This window comes from Trachemys scripta, chromosome 1 (assembly GCF_013100865.1).
Source record: "Trachemys scripta elegans isolate TJP31775 chromosome 1, CAS_Tse_1.0, whole genome shotgun sequence".
Taxonomy (NCBI): Eukaryota; Metazoa; Chordata; order Testudines; family Emydidae; genus Trachemys; species Trachemys scripta.
In genome coordinates, this window is record NC_048298.1 from 132,121,993 (window position 1) to 132,145,204 (window position 23,212).

The 23,212-nt window shown below is 48.1% G+C and overlaps 1 protein-coding gene across 3 annotated transcripts in view; it reads right to left on the bottom strand.

Annotated features, from left to right (window-relative positions):
- Positions 1-6: 6 nt before the first annotated feature.
- Positions 7-23,212, bottom strand: part of FOXJ2 (forkhead box J2) — a 33,235-nt gene continuing 10,029 nt past the window's right edge. The window contains exons 2-11 of one of the 3 annotated variants that reach the window (XM_034785560.1): positions 12,974-13,326; positions 12,470-12,544; positions 10,627-10,695; positions 10,112-10,252; positions 9,439-9,637; positions 5,246-5,566; positions 3,586-3,687; positions 2,836-3,036; positions 2,116-2,214; positions 7-1,553 (exon numbers count right to left, since the gene is read on the bottom strand). In XM_034785560.1, the coding sequence (XP_034641451.1) occupies positions 1,465-1,553; positions 2,116-2,214; positions 2,836-3,036; positions 3,586-3,687; positions 5,246-5,566; positions 9,439-9,637; positions 10,112-10,252; positions 10,627-10,695; positions 12,470-12,544; positions 12,974-13,306 (1,629 nt within the window). In that variant the 5' untranslated portion in view covers positions 13,307-13,326 and the 3' untranslated portion in view covers positions 7-1,464. Of the gene's footprint in view, positions 1,554-2,115; positions 2,215-2,835; positions 3,037-3,585; positions 3,688-5,245; positions 5,567-9,438; positions 9,638-10,111; positions 10,253-10,626; positions 10,696-12,469; positions 12,545-12,973; positions 13,330-23,212 lie in introns of all 3 variants that reach the window. The other 2 variants (XM_034785569.1, XM_034785550.1) reach the window with 2 other exon arrangements.

The following is a 23,212-nucleotide window of genomic DNA, read 5'->3' on the forward strand; positions in this document are numbered from 1 at the left end:
AACAGCTCTTCTTCCTGCTTTGCAAGTGCTCACACAGAGTCTGGATTTTGGGATGTGCCAACTCTTCACCCTCTCTCTCCAGCTGACGTGTGAGGGGTCTGACCCATCCTCCCCATTCCTCCCTCTGGCTGTACAGTTTAAATGTCTGCCCCACGCCTCCTGTCCTGTCATCGGTGCTTCTCAAACATAACAACTGTGAAGCCTCACACATCTTCAACTGGGGAGAGGGGGACGACTCCAATCTCTAACCTACAAGTCCCCAAATCTCCCTCAACTCTGAGCAGTGGCTTCTTCTTTCCATCCTTGGTTCACTCCCCAAATGGGACCCACCGACCGGGTATTTATTCAGACAAGACTCCCTTTGCTTGCATCCTTACACCACAGGCAAGGACAGTCTCCAAAGAAATTAATGGGGGAAATAACTAGCTGAACAAGAACTGAGGGGGTGTCTTCTTTGGAGATGCAATTTGCATGTGTCTTCTTTGGAGATGCAAATAAAAGCCTCACTGCATATTTGTAGGGACGGAGATGGGGGCGGGGGGAATGGTGATATTAAAAGCCCCGGGGAATTCTATTTGATGTGCTGTACCCGATCTCCCCAATTCTTGTGCAAAATACACCTGCTGAGCTTCCCCTACTTGACAGGTGGGCTTCACATTCCCAGAGACTCCAAAAGTCAGCATAGAAAACAGGACAGGATTCCCTCTGATCTCCTTACAAATGGCAGTGTTCTCTGAATCCCAAATGCATCTGTGCTAGAAATTCTCCTTTTTCTGCACTCAGGGCCTCCCTCTCCCAGCTCGGCCCATATCCCAGCTGTATCTCACCCCCGCAGAGATTCTGCTTTCTTTATCTTCAGGGTCTTCCCTCCTCCTCTTGCCGTCCCTTGCTGGTGTGAGTACGATCACGAAGCTAAAATCACCCCTCCAATGTCCCTTTGAGCCCCTGACCTTTACAACATTTACGAAACAACATAATTACAGGCTCCCAGGGTCCACTAGGCTCTCTCACTCCGGTAGCCAATACAACAGATTCACCGGCAAAGAGGGATTGTAAAACGCAAAATGAGGGAGGCAGAGAAAGATGCTCTTGAGGTTTCGGCCTTCCGAGGTCTTGTCATGGCACCAGGGAGCCATCTCTCCACCCTCCGCCCCACGCAGGGCACCACGCAATGTGGGGAAGCCGATCTGATGTGTCCGAGGCCAATGGGGGAGGGCCGTGCTCGATTACTGATAATAATAATAATAATAATGAACAAAAGAAAAAAAGAAGGTAAAACAGGACGCAAGGAAAGATTATCTTCGGCAGCATCTTGCGGTGTCTTCTCTGGCGTAGAGAGAGAATATATATCTATATACAGGCAAGGCAGGGAGGCATGGGCAGCTGGACCTGCGACCTTTCACCCCATGCCCCCCTTCCCTCCCAAGTCCCTCACAAGGGACGGGCTCTCGAGTCTGTAACACGCTAGGTGATCAAGTCCCAGTCGAAATCGTCGGGGATTTCCTCATTGGCGCCTGGAGGAGGGACTGGAGGCCGGGGGACCAGATGGTGAGCTGAGTAGAGGGGGAAGAGGGAGAAAAGGGAAAAGAGATGTTAGAGGAGAAGTCAAGCTCTGTCCTACTAGGTTCTTGGGAACAATAAAAGGGGAAGGACTCAGGTGGCGTGAACTTCCCCACAGCAGTGACCTGCCAGGACACATTCCCCTTCAGGCAGCACACGTTGCCACCCCAAGGCAATGTCCTATCAGTGTCCTGATTGGTAGCAGGGGGTCAGGTGGTCTAAGGGTAATGCAGCAATGGGAGCTTCCCCATGAGTTGCCCTCAACAGTGTTCAGTCAGCATCTAACTATGGCCTAAGGAGTCTGTCAACATGAGCTTCCTCACAGCAGTGCCCAGGGAGCACCCAGCTATGGGAAAGTGGTGTGAATGGGCAACAAGATGGGGGCGGTGAGAGGAGTCGGGCAACAGAACTTGCTGTCCCCTGCAGTCTAGGCTCCCTCAGCCCTACTCCCACTCTCTGACAGCAGAGGGGAAAGGCCCTGCCAGCATGTGCTGCTGGACGGCTGAGACAGCTGGGGTGGGAGTTGTAATAACACGTCATCATTTCACCCCTTACCTGGGCGATTATACCCTGGATTGTCCTGGGTGGAAATCTGGTACATAGGAGATGGCCCGGAGAAGAGATGGGGAGGCTGAGGCTGACCATAAGAGTTCACTGCCAAAAGAAAGGGAAAAGAACCATGAGTGATCCCCTCACTCAGCTCGCCTGGCACTGACTGGGCGTCGCAGCTCAGCCGCAGAACAGACTGACTGACACTCGCCAGGGAGAATCAGGAAGTGTTCAATGGATAGGACCTGACAGTGCATTACAGCTCAGCCACAGTACCAAAACTATCTTGTTATTCTACTGGGTTAAAGTGGGGAATTTTGGCCCATCGCCCCCTCCCTAGACATGTCCAAAGTCGGGTCAAAATGAAGCTGCTGCAAGGCCATGATCTCTCCGCGCTGCCCTTGTCTCCTCCCCATAGTGCATCATCCTACTCTCAATCCTACCACAGGATCTTCAATGCAGGGGAGACCATCTTCTTCTCTCCAGTGCTGGTCAGGGCTGAGCCCCGGCACCTCTTTCATTACAAATTAAGTACTGGGTGGGATACAGTCTGTATGAAAGACACTGACAAAGACTGAGTGTTTTTGAGCAGCGTAGCACTGGGCTGTTCAGTGCCATGGTGCTTCGCATGGTGACAAGGTGTCCACCACCTCTACACAACTGGGAATCTGCTTCACCCATTTGCACAGCATCCTGGGTCCCCCTCCTGCCCACCCTCCTGTGTACCTTGGTTCATGGACTGCTCCTGCTTGCCACTATTCAGGGCGCAAGAATCAGAGATTCGGGGGGGCTGCTGAGGGCCCCCCAGGTGAGGGAGCTGACCAGTCTGGGTGAGAAAGTGATTGAGGGAGTCACAGAGGTTGGCAATGTGGTGCTGATCCAGGGTCCAGTTCTTCCGCTCAGCCTGGCGCAGGCTCTCCATCAGCTCTGCGAGGGCAATGGGGGGGGGATGAAATCCAGTTACTTCATGCATATTGCTCCCTCCCCTTGCCTAATCCCTAACCCTATGGGTACTCCCCTGGGTACTCCTTTCCTCACACTCAGGGGCTCACCATTTCCTTTCTCACGGCTGTATCCCCTCATGAAGTCCCTTTCTCCCCACTCAGAGCTTCCCCACCCCATGTGCGCCTCTAATCTCCGCTGTGCACTCTCTGGGGACCTCCTTTTTTCTAGTTGCAGCGTGTTATCTCTGACACATGAGTGGGACAAGCAGCAGCAGGGACTGGGAAGCCATCCATCTATCTTCTAGTTGCCCCCATCAATGCTGTATCTGAGGGCCCCAAAATCTTGAATGGATTTCTCCTCCCCACAATCCATGAGGCAGGGCAATGCTATTATCTCCATTGTACAGATGGGAACCGAGGCCCAGAGAGGCTGAGTGACTTGCCCAAGGTCACACAGGAAGTGTGTGGCACAGCAGGGTACTGAACCTGGGTCTCCCACTGGGCCAAGCAAGAGGTGGGATCTCCCACTGACCTGAGAATTGGGAGTGTTCAATGCTAGACCAGTTCAGCCGGTTCACCATCTTGAAGCTTTCCTTCAGGGAGTCAATGTTGGAGCACCACTCAGGGGGGAATGCTGGAAAGCCAGGCCGACAAGACAGTTACAAGGGAGTAACACCCCTCTTCTCCCACCAGTACCAGGTTTACAATTGCGACAGTGGTGCCGGGCCCATCCACAAAAAGGGGCCTTGGCCCAGCCCACTCCCCTTGCGCTGCACCCTCAGCTGCTGGCTCCTATCCACCTCTGGCCACTGCTCACTCCTCTCGGCTGGCCAACCGGCTGAGTGCCCCTCTCCGGCCCCGGTGACTGCCTGCCAGTGACAGGGGCAGAGAGGAGCCCTCAGCCTCTCCCTGCCGCTCTGCAAAAGCAGCGGGCTGGGGAAGCCAGCAGCTCCTCCCCCTCTCACCACTGCAGGCACCAGCGCCAGGCAGACAGAACCGGGTGGGGCCCCAGGGGACGGGACTGCTCTGTGCTCCCAAGCTTCAGCGGTCCTGCTCCCTAGCACTGTGATGGGAGGGGAGATCCCTGCTCTGCGCTGGCTCAGCAGGGCCAGTGAGTGTGCCCAGGGGGCAAGGCGTGAGAGAGTGGGTCTGTCGGGGGGTGCTGGGCTGTGGGGGTGGGGGCGCTGGGCAGTCCGGGAGGCTTGTGTGTTTGGAGTGCTAGGCAGTGGGGGGCTCTGTTGGGGGGACGCTGGGCAGTGAGGGGAGGTCTGTGTGTGTTGGGATGCGGGGCATTGGGGGGGGTCTGTGGCGGGTACTGTGTAGTTGTGGTGAGGGGCTGTGGGGAAGGATACTGGGCAGTGGTGGGTGGGGGAGATCTGTGTGTGTTGGGGCACTAGGGAGTGGGGGTTCTGTGTGGGGTAGTGGGCAGTTGTGGTGGGGCTGTGGACGGGGGGGAGGCACTAGCAGGGGTGGTGGTGTGCAGGGTGCTGTGTATTTGTGGTGGGGGATGGCGTTGAGCATAGTGGGTCTGGGGGGGGCGCTGGGCATAGGGAGTCAGGGGGTGTTGGGCGGGGGGGCTGTGTGGCGCAGCATGGGCCCGCCCCTGAGGGGAAGGGGCAGGCTGGCACCACAGGGTTGGGCAGGCCAGTGTGCATCTGGCGACTGCTGGTGTGTAAACAGTGCCCTCACACTGGGATGGGCAGACCACCTCTGCCATTCCATGCCCCATTTCCCTGGGCCAGACCCTTGCTCCAGGACCAACCTCCCCTCACCATGCTCCATTGCGGCCCACAAATATGTTTGGCGCCGGGCCCACAAAAAGTTAATCCGACCCTGTCTCCCCCCATGTAATACAAAATAAACAGAACCTGGCCCTGTCCATTACTTGCCAAAAGACCCTAAATCTGCACTGGACAGGAATTCAGCTTCCCTGGTCATTCAGTACTCAACTCCCCCCTCATTTCTGCACCCCATGCCTTGTGGGGCTGGATCCCCCTCTGCTGGAGGCGAAAGGGGAATGCAGTTTCCAAGTTCACTCAGACCTCTCCTCCCTCTTTGTATCTCATCTTCTGTAGTGCATGGGCACTGCTGTGAGGGAGCTCACCACTGGAGCCCTGGGCACCCTACTGAACCCCAACACTATCCCAGTCCCCTCTGCCCCCCAGCAGCTCCCTTCATTGCCTGCAGCTCACCAAAGCCAGCGTTGTTGATTGAAGCCTGTGACTGCTGGTGCTGCTGGTGTTGGTGCTGCTGTTGCTGTGGGTGGGTGTGCGGGTGGTGCTGCTGGTGCTGGTGGTACCCTCCATGCTGCATTGGGGGTGGGTGCATGGACATCACAGGTGGGGGGCCATAGCCATCGCCACCCTGCTGTTTGCCCCCCTGGGGTGGACAGCCCTCTGGGCTTGGGGTGTGGAGTGGGGGAGCAGCCCCCACTGATGAGGGGCCCTGCTGCTGCTGGTACATGTAGTAGTTGTGATTGGAGGGCTGCATGTCGCCAAGGAGAGAAGAGAAACCTGCAGGGAGAGAGTAACAAGAGTTAAGAAATGTGGGTAAGGTGGCTGCCAAGCTCAAACACCTGCCTGTATGTGACTTCATCCTACTTACCCTAATAATGCACTCAGTCATTAGAGTGCCCTCTAGAGGCTCAAACAGATAGCACATGACACAGGCCTTTCCATAGTCTAAGGGTAGGTCCACACTACCCGCCCGATTCGGCGGATAGAGTTCGATCTTCTGGGATCAATTGATCGCGTCTCATCTGGACGCGATCAATCGATCCCAGAAGCGCTCCCCCATCGACTGCAGAACTCCTGCTCGCCAAGAGGAGGAAGCGCTGTCGACGGGGGAGCTTGCCTGCGCCGTGTGGACCCGCAGTAAGTAAACTTAGTTCGATCTAGAAAACGTCGACTTCAGCTATGCTATTCTCGTAGCTGAAGTTGTGTTTCCTAGATTGATCCCCTGCCCCAGTGTGGACCAGCCCCAAGTCAGTGGTTCTCAAACTGTTGTATGGCTGACCCCTTTCACATAGCAAGCCTCTGAGTTCGACCTCCTCCTTATAAATTAAAAACACTTTTTGATATATTTAACACCATTATAAATGCTGGAGGCAAAGTGGGATTTGGAGTGGAGGTTGACAGCTCATCACCCTCCATGTAATAACCTTGTGACCCCCTGAGGGGTCCCGACCCCCAGTTTGAGAACCACTGGGCTAAGTAATGGCCACGTTTTTATTTTATGCAGTTTTACCAAAACTGAACTAATTCTCCTGAAATATCACATATGTGTGGTTCTGCTAGAGGAGACTGTGTTGCACAAAGCTGAAGATAGACAAGACATTTAGATGACGTGACTGTTGACATGTGAGATTTGGTTCCTTCCCTTCTCCCCCCCCCCCGAGTTTCCTTTTGTGGGTGTGATATGGTTTTTGTTGTTGTTGCGTTTGTAGTTCAAAAGCACTTGGGCTAGAAACTTTGCCACTTCTCTAATGTAAATAACTAGAGGGCTGCACACTTTGTTGTTTCTGTTGGCTGAGTGCATTGCACACATCAGAGGCTCCTTGTCTTCCTCTATGCCCTCCATAAACTCCTGTGCGCCACCCTTCCATCCCCTCTATTTCAGGACTCTGCAACCCTTCCACACCATTCCCCATGCCAGGGGGGGTCTGTGTACCCTCATGTCTCCTCCCCCCAATATCACTGTTCCCCATCCCCTCCCCCCATGCTAGGGGCTCTGTATTTCTCCTGTGGCCCTCGGTTCTCCCCCACACTAGAGTCCCCCATCTCCGCCATGCCAAGAATTCTGTGTGAACCCTCATTTCCCCCCTCCTCCCACACCCTCCAACTCCTTCTCATTTCTTTTCTTTCTGTCTGGGACATGTCATTCAAGGTGTCAACATTTTAAAACCGTATTGGAAAAAAGGGAAGAGCTGAGGTGGGGATATTGTTTTGCAGGAAGGTATTAATAATTGTCATTAATTTGTCCTTTGATCTCTAGACAATTACAGAGGTGGCTGAAACTGCTGGATCTGCTAACCAGATACCAAGGGCTCTATGTGCCTGCCATTTTCTCCTTTTGGTTTTCCAGTCTTCACCAAAATCTACAGGGTTCTGCCCATTAATGCCCAGAACATTCCTTGAAATCTTGCAATTGATCAGATGCAGCATTCAAATGTATTGTGCTACTGACAAACATCCTAACACAGGAAATGCCTGCCATCAAGCTGAATGTGAGATATTGCTTTGGTTGGCCAACAAGCAAAAAAACCCCAACCCCATCTCAATTTCTCAGGCTTCTTTAGGACACTGTAAAAGTAGCAATAAAAGGGCACATGCACACTTGGTTTTGCCTTCAGAGGTCACCTTTAAATCACTGTTATGAATGAATAATCTCCATTTTTTTGATCTGGGCTTTCTAATACTGCTCTAGCAGCTTTCATCCTAAAGTGCTCTACAGAGTTATATACAAGGGTCACTCTCACACTGCTGAAATGCAGCTGCCTCTGGGGGGAAGGCAGCAACTATTTAACAGCCACACAACACAGAAGACGAGACAAAAACTGCCTTCAACTGAAGCTGTGAAAGGAATTTAGGACAGCACAAATATTTACCAAGCAGTATTTTGGCATGGAGAATGAAGATAACGCTCCTAGGCAAGATTTTCAAAACTGGCTGCCAAAAGTTAGGCTATGCCCATAGCTCGCCCCCTAAATAGGGGCCTAATTTTCAGAAGAGCTGAGCACTCAGAAACTTCCATTGATTTCAAAAACCTTAACTTGAGTGAAAGGGAGCTTAGCCTCCCTGGCTAGTTCAACCCTTTGGCTCTCAGCTAAGATTGCTAGGGAGGGATTAGCTAGTTTTGGTGATGATGGGAACAGAACGGAGAACAGCCAGACAAGTCACATGCACCACAATTGTTTTCAGTATCAACAGGACCTGAATTTGAGCAATCTAAATGAAAGGCCCAGTATACCACTGCCAAATCCCCGAGCTATCCATTCCCTGCAATGGGGCTCCTGAATCGATCATCAAAAGTAGGCTTTGGTTTTACATCTTAACCAACAGCAGCAGCAATATGAGCACAGCACCCCTAGCGCTGTGGTCAGTGCTGACTCAGAGGGGAAAGCACGCCAGCTGAGTCACCAGCACCACTTCTTGCAGCACCGTGAGTTTCCCTTTAGTGTCCAAGTACTGACAAAACCTGACGCTGCTTAGCTTATGAGAGCTGCTGGGCTCCCAACAGTTTAGAGGTTGGACTTTTTGTACAGCACCTAGCACAATGGGGCCTTCCTCTATGACTAGGGCTTGTCGGTGTTAGGGTAATACAAATAATAAATCATTATTATTGTTGTCACAGAAGAGCTGTGACCCACTGGAGTCCTTCTGCTTGTAGGTTTGTTTGATCCTGCTAGAGTAGCAGTTTGCCTGCAGTGTGGAAAGACTGACTGACTGAAAGTTGAGTGATTATTGATATATGGTAGGTCCTGGTTTAATAATATTGCCCTACCCATACCAGATTGATCTTTTCAAGGATGTCGCTCTTTAAATATAGGGACAGCAAGCTGAAATTGTTCAAGGTTTTCTGCATCCCCCATTCTTGTCGCAAGTGTGACACTGCCCTCTAGTGGCTGATCCCTGAATCACAGAATCCAGAGGAATTCAAGATGAGACTGGATTAGTAGGTTATATCTTGTCCACTCCACCCTATCCCTTCCTCTACAGTTGTTCTCTGGGGCTTTGTCCAGTCCTACTTTTAAGTGACCCAAGTGATGGGAACTTGCACTCCTTCCTTTGAAGAGACCCTTCCACAGCCTAATTTCATCCCACTACTTCTAGTTTATGCCAAATAACTGTTGGTCTCCTGCGATTTACAACCTGACAATACTTGCACCTTTAGATGGTAATTCATGACCTCAGACCTCCACATATTTATCTTTTCAAGCTTTTCTTCACAAGCTGATTCCTCTAGCCCTTTAGGAATTTTTCTTGCTCCTTTCGATTCAACATCAGATATTTTTAAAAATCATTGTTAGTTCTACAGAAAGAGAGAGAAGGGCTGACAGTAGGGTGACCAGATGTCCTGATTTTATAGGGAAAGTCCTGATTTTTGGGTCTTTTTCTTATATAGGCTCCTATATTACCCCCCATCCCCATCCCGATTTTTCACACTTGCTGTCTGGTCACCCTAGCTGACAGCCTGAGAAAGGAGAATTTCTGGACTACACATTGTGTGTGTGCAGGGAGGAGCTAGAGCATTTGAAAGCAGGGGAACCCTCTTTTCACATGCTGCTAGAAAGAGGAAGTGACTCAGATATGCCAGGAGGGGCATCACTAGGGGATATCACAGGGTCACACATGCAATGCGCCATGCATCTAGGTCTGATACTCACCGTGCTGGGAAGAGGACGATTTCTCCAGCATGGATTTGTAGAGGTTTCGGAAAGACCAGCTCAGGTCCTGGAAGTTGATCTCAGAGTAGGAGAACTTGAAGTCGTGGTTAGTACTGTAGAGCGGGGGTGGCACATCTGCCCCTTCACGGCCCTGCCCTCCCGCCACAGTGGCTGCCACATCCACGGGCCCTGTGCCCTGCTAAAGACCAGACAATAGTATGGAAAAAAATATCTATATAGATTGTTGGCTTTGTAACTTCAGGAATTTGAGGGGGAAGACAGGGGATTGCTCCCAGAAAAAGAACACCCAGCAAATCCCGTATCACCTGTCTGTCTCACCCTCAAAATCCTCGCAACTCTCCTACCAGGATGAGGGACTCCATCCTCCTCTTCCTCCTAAGGACATACTAGCTCCAGCCCATCCTCAAGCCACTTCACACCCTAATGGCTTTATCCCTGCCCCGTCTGCTCCTTTCCCCTGTTCCACTTCCTCCCTACTTCCCTGCTGGTCACTGATCTCCCCTCTTCAGCCCCTCTTTTGCCCATTGTTTCCATTCTTCCCTATGGCCCTCCCCATCACTGATTTACTCTTCCATCTCTGCCACCCTGTCCCCCTTTCTCTCTTACCACGTCTCCCACTTCGCCCATCTCCGCCCCCTACTCTGCCACTCACCTGACTGTAGTTGGCAATGGGTGTGGTGCTCTGCAGTGATAGCTGAGGGGTAGCCTCAGGGGGCAGAGAGGCTTCTGTGCTGACTGGGACAGCCCCCCGTGGGCTCTTACTCGCCTCTTGTTCTGGGGAGTCCTGTGATAACTGTGAGCAGGGGGAGAAAAGAAGAGGAGAGGAAATCAGAAACAGACAGAGAAGGGAAGCTGCAGATGAGAAGCCAGCTCCACATTGTACAAGCTTCTGCCCTAGGAAAGCGAGGTACTGGCTGTAGTGGAAGAACATTCAAGAGGACAAAGCCGCTCTTCAGACAGGACTAGATGGCGCTATTGGGTGACGGCAATGGAAGCCATATGTTGGGGACAAGGGGAGAATTCAGACTCCATGTTCACCTCCCTACAGACACGTCCTGTTCCCCCACCAGGCCCCCAAGCTGGCCCTGGAAAGACTCCCTTCTGGAGTAAGACCGGAGTTCAGCACGCCCCCAGCCCCATCTGCTCCCGGAAAATAATCACACTCACATCATCGTCTGGAGGGTGCCGCCTTTTGCGGGAGATATCTGGACAGGAATCTATTGTCCAGTAAGAACCCTGGAAAGAAAACCCAATGGTGAGAGGAACTCCCTGCTGCAGGATGTTACTGAGACCCACCGCGCACAACATCAACTAATATATCAATTGTCAGGGCCATCAATGTCCATGCTACAGCACATGAACTAATGCCAGCTGGGCATCAGGAAGATGTTTTCCTCCTGTAGTATAGGACTGCACAGTGAAGCACATTGCTATTGTGGGAGTTTCATGCCTTCCTCTGAAGCTCCAGGTGCCAGCTACCTTGAGAGACAGGTCAAGAGAAAACATAAACAAAGGGTCTGATCCAGCATGGAAGGAGATGGCCTGGCCTAGCACCCCATCAATGTCCTCTGCCTTTCATGGAATGTCATTGTTAGTAATAAGAGTATAGACCAATTAAGCTATAATGATCAGAGTGGGCAAGGTGACCTAAAAGCATGTTTGCTAGGAAATTTCTGAAGACCCAGTTCCAGATTGTGCTTTGGTGCTTGGCTGGCTGGCTCTTGCTCATGGTCTAACTGATAATATATGTGGGGTTGGGAAGGAATCTTCCCACAGGTCAGATTGGGAGTGACCTTGGGGGTTTTTCACATTCCTCTGCAGCATGTGGGTACATGTCACTTGCAAGGATTATCTGGGTATATCTCACTCATTTCAATGCCACTGCAGGGCCATGGGGCTCTTGTGCACCTCAGTCCCTTCTATTCTCTGCCTGTGGTGCACACCGGTTTGGTCTCATTTTGATTGTTGGATTTAGCACGCAGGTGTTAGTGGCCTGTGATACACAGGTGGTCAGACTAGCTGAGCTGGAGGCCCCTTCTGGCCTTAAACTCAAGGACTGTTACTAACCTCTGATTGTGATTTAGATTGATCATTACAGAGGCAGGACATGGTGGCCTTAGAAGTGAAGGCCAACCCACACACTAGCAGGCAGTCAGTTAGGGTTTACTGAAACAGGGCATTCTAACTAACTGAGCCTTACGAGTTGTGATCTCCAAAATGATGATTCTGTATTACCTAGATACCTAAGTGATGTCAACTGAGCACCCAGTCCTTTAAAGGTGATCTGCAAAGAAAAAAAGAATCTGGGCTTGGGCCCTTTTCTGAAGCATTATGATATAGAAAAAAGACTCATGATGTTCCTGTCAATATATTTACATCAGTAATATCAGAATATTTTTTTTCTTGGTAGTCTCCCTTGGGAACTCAGAGATGCAGCTTGGGCGTTTCCTCTTTAGCCCTTACTGGAGGTGCAAAGATGCTGAATTTTTAGCAAAGCGAGCTTTTCTTACAACTGTTTTGGGGTATGTGAGTTCAGTGGGTGATAATTGTTTTAAAAACCCGAAGTTATAAAACAGCTTTAAACAAATATTAGTTCTGCTCTCTGGTGCTTGGATTTCATTTCCCCGGTACCCATGATGTAATAATCCTACCAGTTCTTTAGTCACCCATGACGTTTTTCAGGCAGAACAGGTTATACAAGATCTGCATTTCTAATATTAAAAAAAAAAAAAAAAGGTAGAAAAAAAAATCTTTGAAAAAAATATTTCAATCTAATTAAAGATCACAAGGCAGGGTGAAAAAAGTGGGCTGAAAGCCATTTTCATTTCTTTGCAGGTCCTTTAAGTGTTTTAAGTGTATGTTTCTGGAGTCATCGAATACAGCAGTACATCTCATTGCTTTAACATATATACTACATATTTCAAAGTTTTAACCACCTGGGCAGAAAGGGCAACACTGGCTTATTCCCTGTGGTTTAAGTGACTCACCCGGGAACACATCAATTTCTTACCTTCCCAGGATCGTCCCTCGGTCGAGGCACCTTTCGAAAACATTTATTCAGAGACAGGTTGTGGCGAATGGAGTTCTGCAGAGGGACAGAGAGAAGTAAATAAATGCTACGTAGGAAGGATAAGGGCTGCAGAGGAAACTGAAGACTGCTGTGTATGCCCAGGATGGGGTGAGAGATCACTCAAGGCCAAAGCTGTCTGTGTACGTGCAGGATAGGCCAGGACAGAGGCTAAGGAAAGGAGAGGGAGGGACAGTTCTGGAGGCCAAGGCTTTCTCTGTACGCCCACAGAAGGTACAGTGAGGATGGTATTTGGGCCAGGAAAAGATTGGCAAAGAATACTTTTGTGAAGAGTTATCTGGCTCTGCACTTCCTCCAGCTGGTAACTAGACCTTTGCCTTTACACCTGGCTCTTTTCTTTGCTTAGTGGGAACGTTTTGTATTGAAAAAAGAACGAGCACTCTCTTAAGGTGGTGGAGACTTTGCTCCAGCCACAGCATTCCTCACCTTCCATCCGATGCCAGCATTCTTGTAGTAGGGGAAGTTGTCGCAGATCCAACGGTAGATCTCGCTAAGTGTCATCTTCTTGGCAGGCGACGAGTTGATGGCATAGGTAATCAGAGTGGCATAGCTGTAGCGCGGTTTCCCATCCTGGTGCACTGCAGCCTCATCCTTACTCAGGGTGGCGTTGGGGTCAGTGGGGGAGCCTGGGGGGCATTTCCGGGCAGCCCCTGGGGGCCCCGCCTGCGAAGAACCCCCTAGTTTCTCAATAGTAGCTCGCAGGGTGAGCTGGGGGAGCCAGTCTATGGAAGTGAGACTGCTTTCCAGGTCAGAGGCCATGATGCTGGAAGCGGGACTGTCTGCTGGGAAGACAGGAACAAACAGGACTGCTGAGATACAAGCAAACTGTACCTTGATAATGGAGGGAAAGATGTACTCCCCCACATCAGTGTACCTTGCTCACTGGTCACAGCTAGGGAAGGTTGTGTCACTACAGACCTGGGATTGTATCCCTGGGAGGACAATCCTGCTTTCTGATAATGTTACACAGTTTGTCCTGGAATAGTAACCTAGTCCTGCTCTGTGTATCCCAGTCAAACTCAGGTAAGCTAACTAGGAGAGAAGAGGGATCTATCCCGGGGAGTGGGGCCATTCCACTTGCCCAGGCATGCACACCATGATAGCATCACCTCAGCAAGCCAAGACTGGTATGGAATCCAGGGGGACCATCCCTCTCACCATCGCCCAGCTGTAGCCTCATAAAGTCACCTCCTCAGCTCAGGAGTGGGATCATAGCTAGGGAGGAATGTCCCTCATGTTGTATCCAAGTGACACCTACATAAGATCACCTGTATGGGTCAGGACTGGCAATATATTCATTGGGGGTGGGAGGAGGAATTTCTTCCCCATGGCCCGAGGTAATCTCTCCCTACATCATTTCACATTGTATCCAACCCAGTTTGTAAGCTCCTTGGGGCAGGGATCATAAAAAATCCCCCCCAAGGACACACCTATAGTGGTATATACACATAATTATATCAAGCACATCAAGGAAGGACTGAAACTGGACTGAAAACAGAATCATTATAATTAAGACTTTGCTCTTCTTTAGCCCTTTTTCCCTAAGGATCTCAAAGCATTTGACTGAATTAAGCCTCATGAAATGTAGGTAAGTATTATTATCCCCAAGTTGAGAAATCTGAGGTACGTAGAGAAGTGACATGTCCAATGTTACACAATGTCAGGGATGATCTAGATAAATTTAATTCTGCCATGAGTGCAGGGGACTGGACTAGATGGCCTCTCAAGGTCCCTTCCAGTCCTATGATACAGTGAGTCTGTAGTAGGGTAGAGAACTGAACTGGGGTCAAACTGAACTGCGGTCTCTTGACTCTGATCCTTGCCTTAGTCACAAGACCATATTTTCCTTCATAAAAATAAAGCACCCCTGCACAGTGAGAGCAGTAATTATACCCAAGCATTCAATTCAAGATGCCACATTTTTACAATAAAACAATATATTTGGTAACCTATGTCAAATGGGCAGGTATATCACCATCCAGGTTCTAGGGGGTCAGGTCATCAGTAAAAAACATCACCACAACTGTCACTAATTGGCTGCACCAAGGACTGAATTTCCCTCTCATCCCTGCCAGTGATGGTCCCTTTGAATCTGAGCTGAGACAGTTAGTTTGCATGACTGCAGCCTGCACTGTACCTGTTCTGGAGATAAAGAGGGGAATTAAGTCTTTAGGGGCTGCAAGTTCTGCACCTTTCTCCAATATGAAATTTACTTTTAAAAAGATCACTGTATAGAGATGCATGTCAGCACACATAAAGGCAATAGTCGAACACAAACAACACACTCCGGTAACAGATCTCTCTCTCTCTCTCTCTCTCTCTCTCTCTCACACACACACACACACACCCCCACCCACCCACCCACCCCTACTCAGGAAAAACCATCAGGTGGTGCCTCCTACTAAGTGCATCACCCACACTGACTGGATCAGCTGAGGCGCGGAGTGTAACCAGTAGATATCCTTTCTAAATATAGATACTCCAAGACGACACAGTGTGCACGCATAGATCCAGACATGTATGCACCCAGCACCTTTGTACACAGACACAATTCCCAGCTTCTTTCACACAACACCCTGTACTCACACGCCACAGTGTTCTCACAACACAAAAGCACACAAGGTTCTACACCCAGCCTTCACTCCCAACACACACACAACCCAGGGCTTTCACATACACACACACACAGGGCTTGCATTTTCATACACACACTCACTCACTACATAGAATATTCAGGGCTCAAACACCCATGCGCCCAAACAATCAGACATTATCTAGCGCTCAAAGACAACAACCAACACTGTCTCAAACACCCAGCACTCAGACAACACCTCTCTAATCACACAGCCAGCACACACACACAAAAGTGAAACTATGCCATCACCCTATCTGTAGCTGGTGGAAACATTATTCTGCTTCTGGAGTGGAGGGAATGAGGAAAGGAAAGCCCCAACTGCAACTTACTTATCTTCCCAGCATCAGCCATTCCATCAGCTACAATAGTGATGAGCTAGAGCAGGGGTGGGCAGACTTTTTGGCCCGAGGGGCACATCTGGGTGGGGAAATTGTATGCAGGGCCATGAATGTAGGGCTGGGGCATTGGGTTGGGGTGCGGGAGGGAGTGCGGTGTGCAGGAGGGGGTGCGGTGTGCAGAAGGGGGCTCAGGGCAAGGGGTTGGGGTGCAGGAGGGGTGCGGGGTGCAGGAGGGGGCTCAGAGCAGGGGGTGAAGGAGGGGGTATGGAGTGTGGGAGAGGGCTCAGGGCAGGGAGTTGGGGTGAAGTAGGGGACTCAAGGCAGAGGGTTGGGGTACAGGAGGGGTGTGGCGGGGGGCTCAGGCAGGGGTGCAGTAGGGGTGCAGCAGGAGGCTCAAGGCAGGAGGTTAGGGGGCTCAGGTCAGGAGGTTGGGGTGTGAGGTGCAAGCTCTGGCCCGGCGCCACTTATCTCGAGTGGCTCTGGGGTGGTGGTGGCGGCACACAGCAGGACTAAGGCAGGCTCCACTCCCGGAAGTGAATAGCATGTCCGGCAGTGGCTCCTGGGGGTGGGGTGGGGTGGGGTTCCGCCATGTGCTTCCCTTGCCTGCATGTACCACCCCTGAAGCTCCCATTGGCCGTGGTTCCCCGTTCTCGGCCAATGGGAGCAAGGGGAGCGGTGCCTGCAGCTGAGGTTAGCGTATGGAGCCCTTTGCCCCCCCCTCCTCCCCTCAGGAGCCGCAGGGACATGGTGCTGGCTGCTTCCGGGAGCAGCATGGGGCCAAGGCAGGCATGGAGTCTGCCTTAGCCCCGCTGCACCACGGGGCTGGCAATCCCGCGGGCCGGATTGAAAGTGCTGACGGGCCGGATCCGGCCTGTGGGCCATAGATTGCCCTCCCCTGAACTAGAGTAATACAGCAATCTTGACAGGTAGTGTTGCATCAGGCCTTCCATTGCAAGCCCATTTTCAGCTGCACATATCTTATTGAAAATATCTCCTCTCAGGCTGAAGACTGAAACTGGTCTCATCCCAAAGATTTTTTTTTTTTAAAAGCTTAAGCAGAATCCATCCACCCTTTTTTGGAATTATACAAGGGTGAAATAACTATAAATTTTCCCAGTGTAAAAAAACCAAGCAAACAAACAAAAAATGTTCTTAGTGTCTATATAACTTAAAAACAGCAGAACTTCAATAGCATCTTTCCACATAGTCTGGCCTCATTAAGGACTAGACTCAAGGCCAACTCGGGAGAAAAGAAACAAAATAAATAGCAACAAAATATTCCATTTTGTAAGTGTGCATTACAAAACCTCAGTCATGTTAATATGTACAGGACTATAGAATAACAAAACTAATATGGAGCTGTGATTTCATGCTGCTATTTCATTATGGAAATGAATATTTGTGTAAGATTTTAACTATGCAACCCTGGAATTATGAAGTAAAATAAAAACAGAGCTTAAAAAAATTCTCTCTCTTTTTCAATGTTATGCTACTTTAAGATTCAAATTTGAAACATTTGAAATTCAGCAAATGCAAAAGTTACAGTTTTCACAGGACTTTTAATTTGTTTATGTTGCATAGATGGAGCATTCTGGATTATTATGTATTTAGTTAAATATAAGGTTAATATACAGTAGTGTTATAAATGCAAGCCCTTCATGGGGGGACTCATGCCAGAGTAAATTTGGATTATATGTACACTGCATACACAGGTTAAGTATCTTAACTTTTTCATTTCCTAACTTTTGAGAGTTTTTTTTTAAATATAACTTTCATATTACCCTCAAGCTTGCATTAGTGACTCCTAAATTATCTCCATAAGTAATGCAAGTTTTGCATTTATACATACACAAGGATCATGCACTGCTTAACACAGCTGCCTCTGGGGTGAAACACAGCAATTGTTTAAGAGTACACAGCCACACTAAATAACAGTTTAGGATGGGAAGTGAAGAAGAATCCTGTATCCAATAGAAACTGTATGGAAAATTTGGGGGAAAGAGTATAATTTCCTAAGATGAAGTTTGGCCACAATGTTGGATTTATTGTGCTGTCTCTTATGAGAGGTGCTATGGGATATTTAATGACCATGAACAGTCAGGCTGGTCAGGTTCTCAGTTTGACAACTTATCTTAAGATCGTACCTCCAGCAGCATGGTAACTCTAGAAAAGGGGTGGGCAAACTTTTTGGATTAAGGGCCACATTGGGTATGGAAATTGTATGGCGGGCCATGAATTCTCATGAAATTGGGGGTAGGGGTGCGGGGGGGGGGGAAGGGCTCCGGCTGAGGGCGCGGGCTCTGGGGTGGGGCCAGGAATGAGGGGTTTGGGGTGCAGGAAGATCCTCTGGGCTGGGATCGAGGGGTTCGGAGGGTGGGAGGGAGATCGGGGCTGTGGCATGGGATTGGGTCACGGGACGAGGCTCAGGGTGGCGCTTACTGCAAGCAGTTCCTGGAAGCATGTCCCCCCTCTGGCTCTGAGGCGCAGCCAGGTGGCTCTGCGCGCCGCCCTGTCTGCAGGCTCCGCCCCTGCAGCTCCCATTGGCCTACGTAAGAGCCAGAGGAGAGTTATGCCGGCTGCTTCCTGGGAGCCACATAGAGTGGGGCAAGCCCCTGACCCCGCTCCCCGGCTGGAGCTGAGGACCGGATTAAATGGTCTGATGGGCTGGATGTGGCCCGTAGTTTGCATGCCCCTGCTCTAGAATCAATCTGTACAATTAAGTCACTGCTGACTTGTAGGGAAGAGTGCCCTCACTCTAACTTTGGGCAGCACACTGGGTTTTCCTTAGATGTCTCCTATTCAACTAGTGAACCAGCTCAACACTGCATAGCATGTAACTTCTGGCATCACAGGGTAAACCAGAACAACTACTACACTCATGGTTCTTTCAACTTCCACTACCCACTCAGGCCTTTGTACTGTCTGGCAAATCTTCCCTCTACCACCTCTCTTATTCTCTCTCTCTCGCTCGACTACAGAAAAACCTGCTACCACAGAATGAACTGGATGAATCCAAATCAATGTGTTTTTGTAGGCCCTACTACATTATCTAGCCAGCTAGAATTAACTGTACACATCCATTTTACAGTCAGTCAAATACCTACACTAACACTATTCACATCGCCTATAGGCATAAATGTAAAGATGTACAATCATAATATCAGACAGGATTGAAAATGGGATAGAGTCTTTCACCTCTTGGTCACTAGTTTCAACATAACCCCAGCTCAGGAAGAGTCAGAGAGATGGGGTCTAGAGCCTTTAACTTCTAGAGCACTCATCCAAATCTGTACTTAAGCAAACAGTGGTTTGCGTGGTTCAGAGAGAGAGAAAATGACTAAGAAAAATCCCATAATCAGTTGACATTGAATAACCACAAATTCACTCAGGACAAGTGATATTTTAAGGCAAGTCAACAGCTTGTTCAGTGAGCAGTAATAAACATCCTGGGTGCGGTGACTGACCAGCATGTTCGACCTGAGGCTGAAAATGGAAGCTGGCCTCCCCCATCTCAGGTTCCCTGTGCTGTACATGCCACTGACTAGCTGGCAGAAGAAATTATTATTTTGCCTGACCAGCTAATTTGCAAAGTTCTTCCACTCAGTCAGTCATGCCCCTCCTTGCACCACTACTAACTTCACATGGCAGGGCTGAAAACGTATTAAAGGTGGTGTATGTAGCTTTAAGAACTGTGCAAATGTGTGGTTACTGCCCCTTTATGGTCTGGAATACTCTTTGAGGCAGGACTCAAAAGAGTTGTCAGTTTAGAATCAGGTGCAGCTGGAGTGAAACTATGAATGAAATGAGGCTGGGTGTAGCTTTTAAAGGACCCCAAAACTGTACCAATTAGATACTTTAGTTTCATTTTGATCCCCTGAAAATCAGTGGCCAAAATATTCAATCCTAGGAACCTAAAGTTAGGCTGCTAAACCTATATTTTAGGCACCTAAATGGAAGTGACCTGATTTTTACAGGTGCTGAGCACTGCAGCTCATACTGAAATCAATGGAGCTAAGGTTGCACAGCACCTCTGAAAATCAGGCCACTTCTACTTAGGTGCCTAAAATATAGATACAGAAGCCTAACTTTGGGCTCCCTGGTTTGAAAAGTTTTGGCTCAGGCAGTAAAAAGATACAGTCGGCTTTTGGGAGAAAATCACTGTTGACAATGCCAGGGTCACCTTATCTTTGAAAGAGCAAGAGGATCAGAGTGACAGCAGTGAAGGAGGCGGCCTAGAAAAAGAAAGGAAGAAAAAGAAAAGATAAAACTAGCCATGTATGGAAATATGGATAACTTCTACTCCGATGAAAGAAACGAGGATTTTGAAGTTTATGTGCAAAGGTTGTGCAATATTTTTATACCACTAACACTGAAGGGAATAACACGGGGGGAAAATCAATTTTCTTAAGTTTGTCTGTGAGAAACATTTGCAGTTTTGAGAGATTTTTGTTTTCCCTCAAGAACCACGAGATATGAATGAGGGAGACTAGAATGAAGTGCTTAAAAATGTTATCTGCCCCAAACAAACTTCCTCACTGAGAGAGATACATTTCACTTAAGAAATCAGAAAGGAAAAAGCATATCTGATTTCCTGGCTAGTCTCAAATCACCATCTATAACCTGCCATACTGGTAACTATCTGTGAGACTCGGGAAATTGCTTTGTTTCTGGAACTAGAAATCCAGAATGAAGAGAGAGGCTGCTCTGTATTATTCACAAATGAAACTTATCTTGGAAGGAGTGGTGGACATGCTATTCGTATCTGAGTCAGCCAAAAGAAAGCACTGCAGTTTGAGAGTGCACTTCTGCCTACATGCCGCATGGAAAAAGGAAAGCCCAGCCCACAGGGCAAGGAGCTGACAGGAGTCACTGTACCCAGGAGTCGGTGGTTCCATTGTTTAGGACTAACCCAGCAAGCAGAGGAATATATTTTCCAACAAGCTGAAGTGCTGGAGATGTGGTTACAGAGGACGTGTAGCTTGTGTTGGCCATAAACCACAGAGGAGAAAGGAATTCAACAAAAGGAAATTATTGTCACCTACAAGAATGAAGTACAACAACTAGCGAATATAGAGGGGCCTGTTACAAACTCTGAGCCTGTCCATAACAAGATGGCTACTCAGAACTATTTGCAGTGCAAGATAGAAGGGATTCAAATGTTTTATTCTGTGTTCATGTAAATGGATAAAAGTAATGCAGTAGTTTTGATTTTTTGAACGGGAAATTTGCTAATGTTACACTAAGAGAAACTAACACTGCACTTTAAAGCTATAATCAAGGGACAATCAAAGTTTTAGGATGTCTGCAAATAAATGTAAACTACTGGGGTACTTGTTTGCTGTTATTATTGTTGTTGTATTAGGATATGGACCTTCTCTAATTGGCACAAACTGGCTCAAGAACATAAAGTATACCACAAGTTAGGTCTGGTGGCGAAAGAAAAAGAAAAATCTATTTTTGGTACAGTCACGGGTTTAGTGAAAAGCATAACAGAATATATATTTAAAAGCCAAACCAACATTTCTTAAGGCTCATCACCGCGGTGCCTTATGTTTTGTGAGAACCTGCAGAAAGGCATTTAGAAGAATTGCAGGAGCAGGGAATAATTTCATCTGCTGAGTTTAGTGAATGGGCTGCACTGCCTGTGTGTGTTCCTGAAACTGATGAAGTGTGAGGATTTGTGAGGACTATAAAGTCACCATAAGCCCCAGGTGGCAAGCAGATCAGGATCCAATTCCAAAACCACAGGATTTATGTGCTAAACTGTCAAGAAGGGTAAAGTTTACAAAGCTTGACCTGCCTCAAACATATCATGAGGTCACGTTAGAGCCAGATTCTAAAATATCCTTACTATGGAGATAGGCACAAAAGGCTACCATTCAGTGTAGACAGTGACCTGCCAGATTTTTTTTAAAAATGGATAGATCAAGTTCACCAAGGTTTTTTTTTTCTTGTCAGCTGTTTAGACATATGGTAGAAATGTAGAGGAACACTTGAGAAATGTTGAAGGGATTCTGAAAACTTTGCAAAAAATGTGGTTTTAAAGTTAAGAAAAATAACCAAGTTGCTTATTTACGGCCTAGCACAGGTGCAGGGGAAGACAACACAACCCTTACAAGAAACAACAAAAGGTATTGAGAACATGGCTCTACCTAAAAATGCTTAACAGCTGAGGTCATTTTTAACTTTGTTAAAACTACTATAAAAGATTTATCCCAAATATATATACAATAAGCCTAATGTTTACACTGTTACAGAAAAAAAATGTAAAATGGTTTGAAGCAAAGGACAAAATAAGGCTTTTGAAGATGCACATTGAGGAGTTCTACTGTGCTGGTACATTTTAATCCAGAGCTTTTCTCACTATTACTAAGTGATGCTTCACCAGTAGAGGTAGGAGCTGTAATTTCACACATATGCAAAGATGAGCAAGATAAATCCACCACATTTTCTTCAAGAACATTAACAGAACAATTACTTTTATACTGAGGAAAAGGCATTGGGTATTATTTTTGGAGTAACTCAATTTTATGAGTACTTATTTGGAATGAAATTTACTTTGGAAACCAATTACAAACCTCTGATAGGAAAACTAATTCCAAAAGAAGGTATTCCGGGCCTGGAAGCATCCAGGATGCAGAGATGGGTTTTAATCTTAGCTGCATATCAGTATAATATCCAGTGCAAACCTTCGGTACAGCACACGCTAACACTGATACGCTATCGAGATTGCCTCTGAAATTAGAGACAGACTCAGAAGTAGATCACTGTTCAGAATAACCCACTCAGAAGATCTTCCCATTACTGCAAAAAAGATAGCCACAGAAATGAAAAGACCTATTGGGTTAAAATAATGTAATATACTCTTTCTGCAGGACTGTTCATATAGGAGAAATTTAGTTCTAATTCCTGTAACAAACCCGGATTCATCAGTGAAAAATGACTGTTCACTATGGGGTATAACAACAGTAATACAAGGCTTACACAGTAGGAGCCCGGCTGAGTTACATGAATTTCACCCCTGCATAGTGAAAATGAAAAACTGACTAGAAGTTGATTTTGGTGGCCAGGCTTTGAACAAAACACTGAAAAAGATTAGTCAATGTGAACTCTGAAGTAGTCACCAACACATGTCACAAACCGTTCCACACCGTCCATAGAAATTGGTTACTATGGCTATACTGGAAAGTTTACAGTGGTGCAGCTGCACCTCTGTAAGCTCTCTAGTGTAGCCGCTCTAAGTTGACAGGAAAGAGCTTTCCCCCTGACAGCGCTATCCAAACCGGTGCTTAGGTTGGTGTAACTTATGTCGCTCGGGGGGAGAGGGGGAGGGCCGAGCGACATAAGTTATACCGACCTAAGTGGTAGCGTAGACATAGCCTAAGACTTGGCAAAGATTCCACGTTCATTTTGCACATAATAAGCAAATGGACTTCTATGTAGTTGATGCTTATTCCAGGTGGACAGAAGGACATATAACAAACACTTCCACCGATAAGATTACTGAGACATTTATGGAATGTGTTCACTGCATGTGGTTGCCCAAGGAGTTTGGAAGCAGATGCGCTGGAGCTGAAGTTGGAGACTGAACGTAGGAATGAAGGGATGCTAGATGTAGCTTGTAAATAAGGACTCTCTGTCTTTTTATTTTTGTTATTATTATGAGCCAGTTAAAGTCACGCCAATTAATTA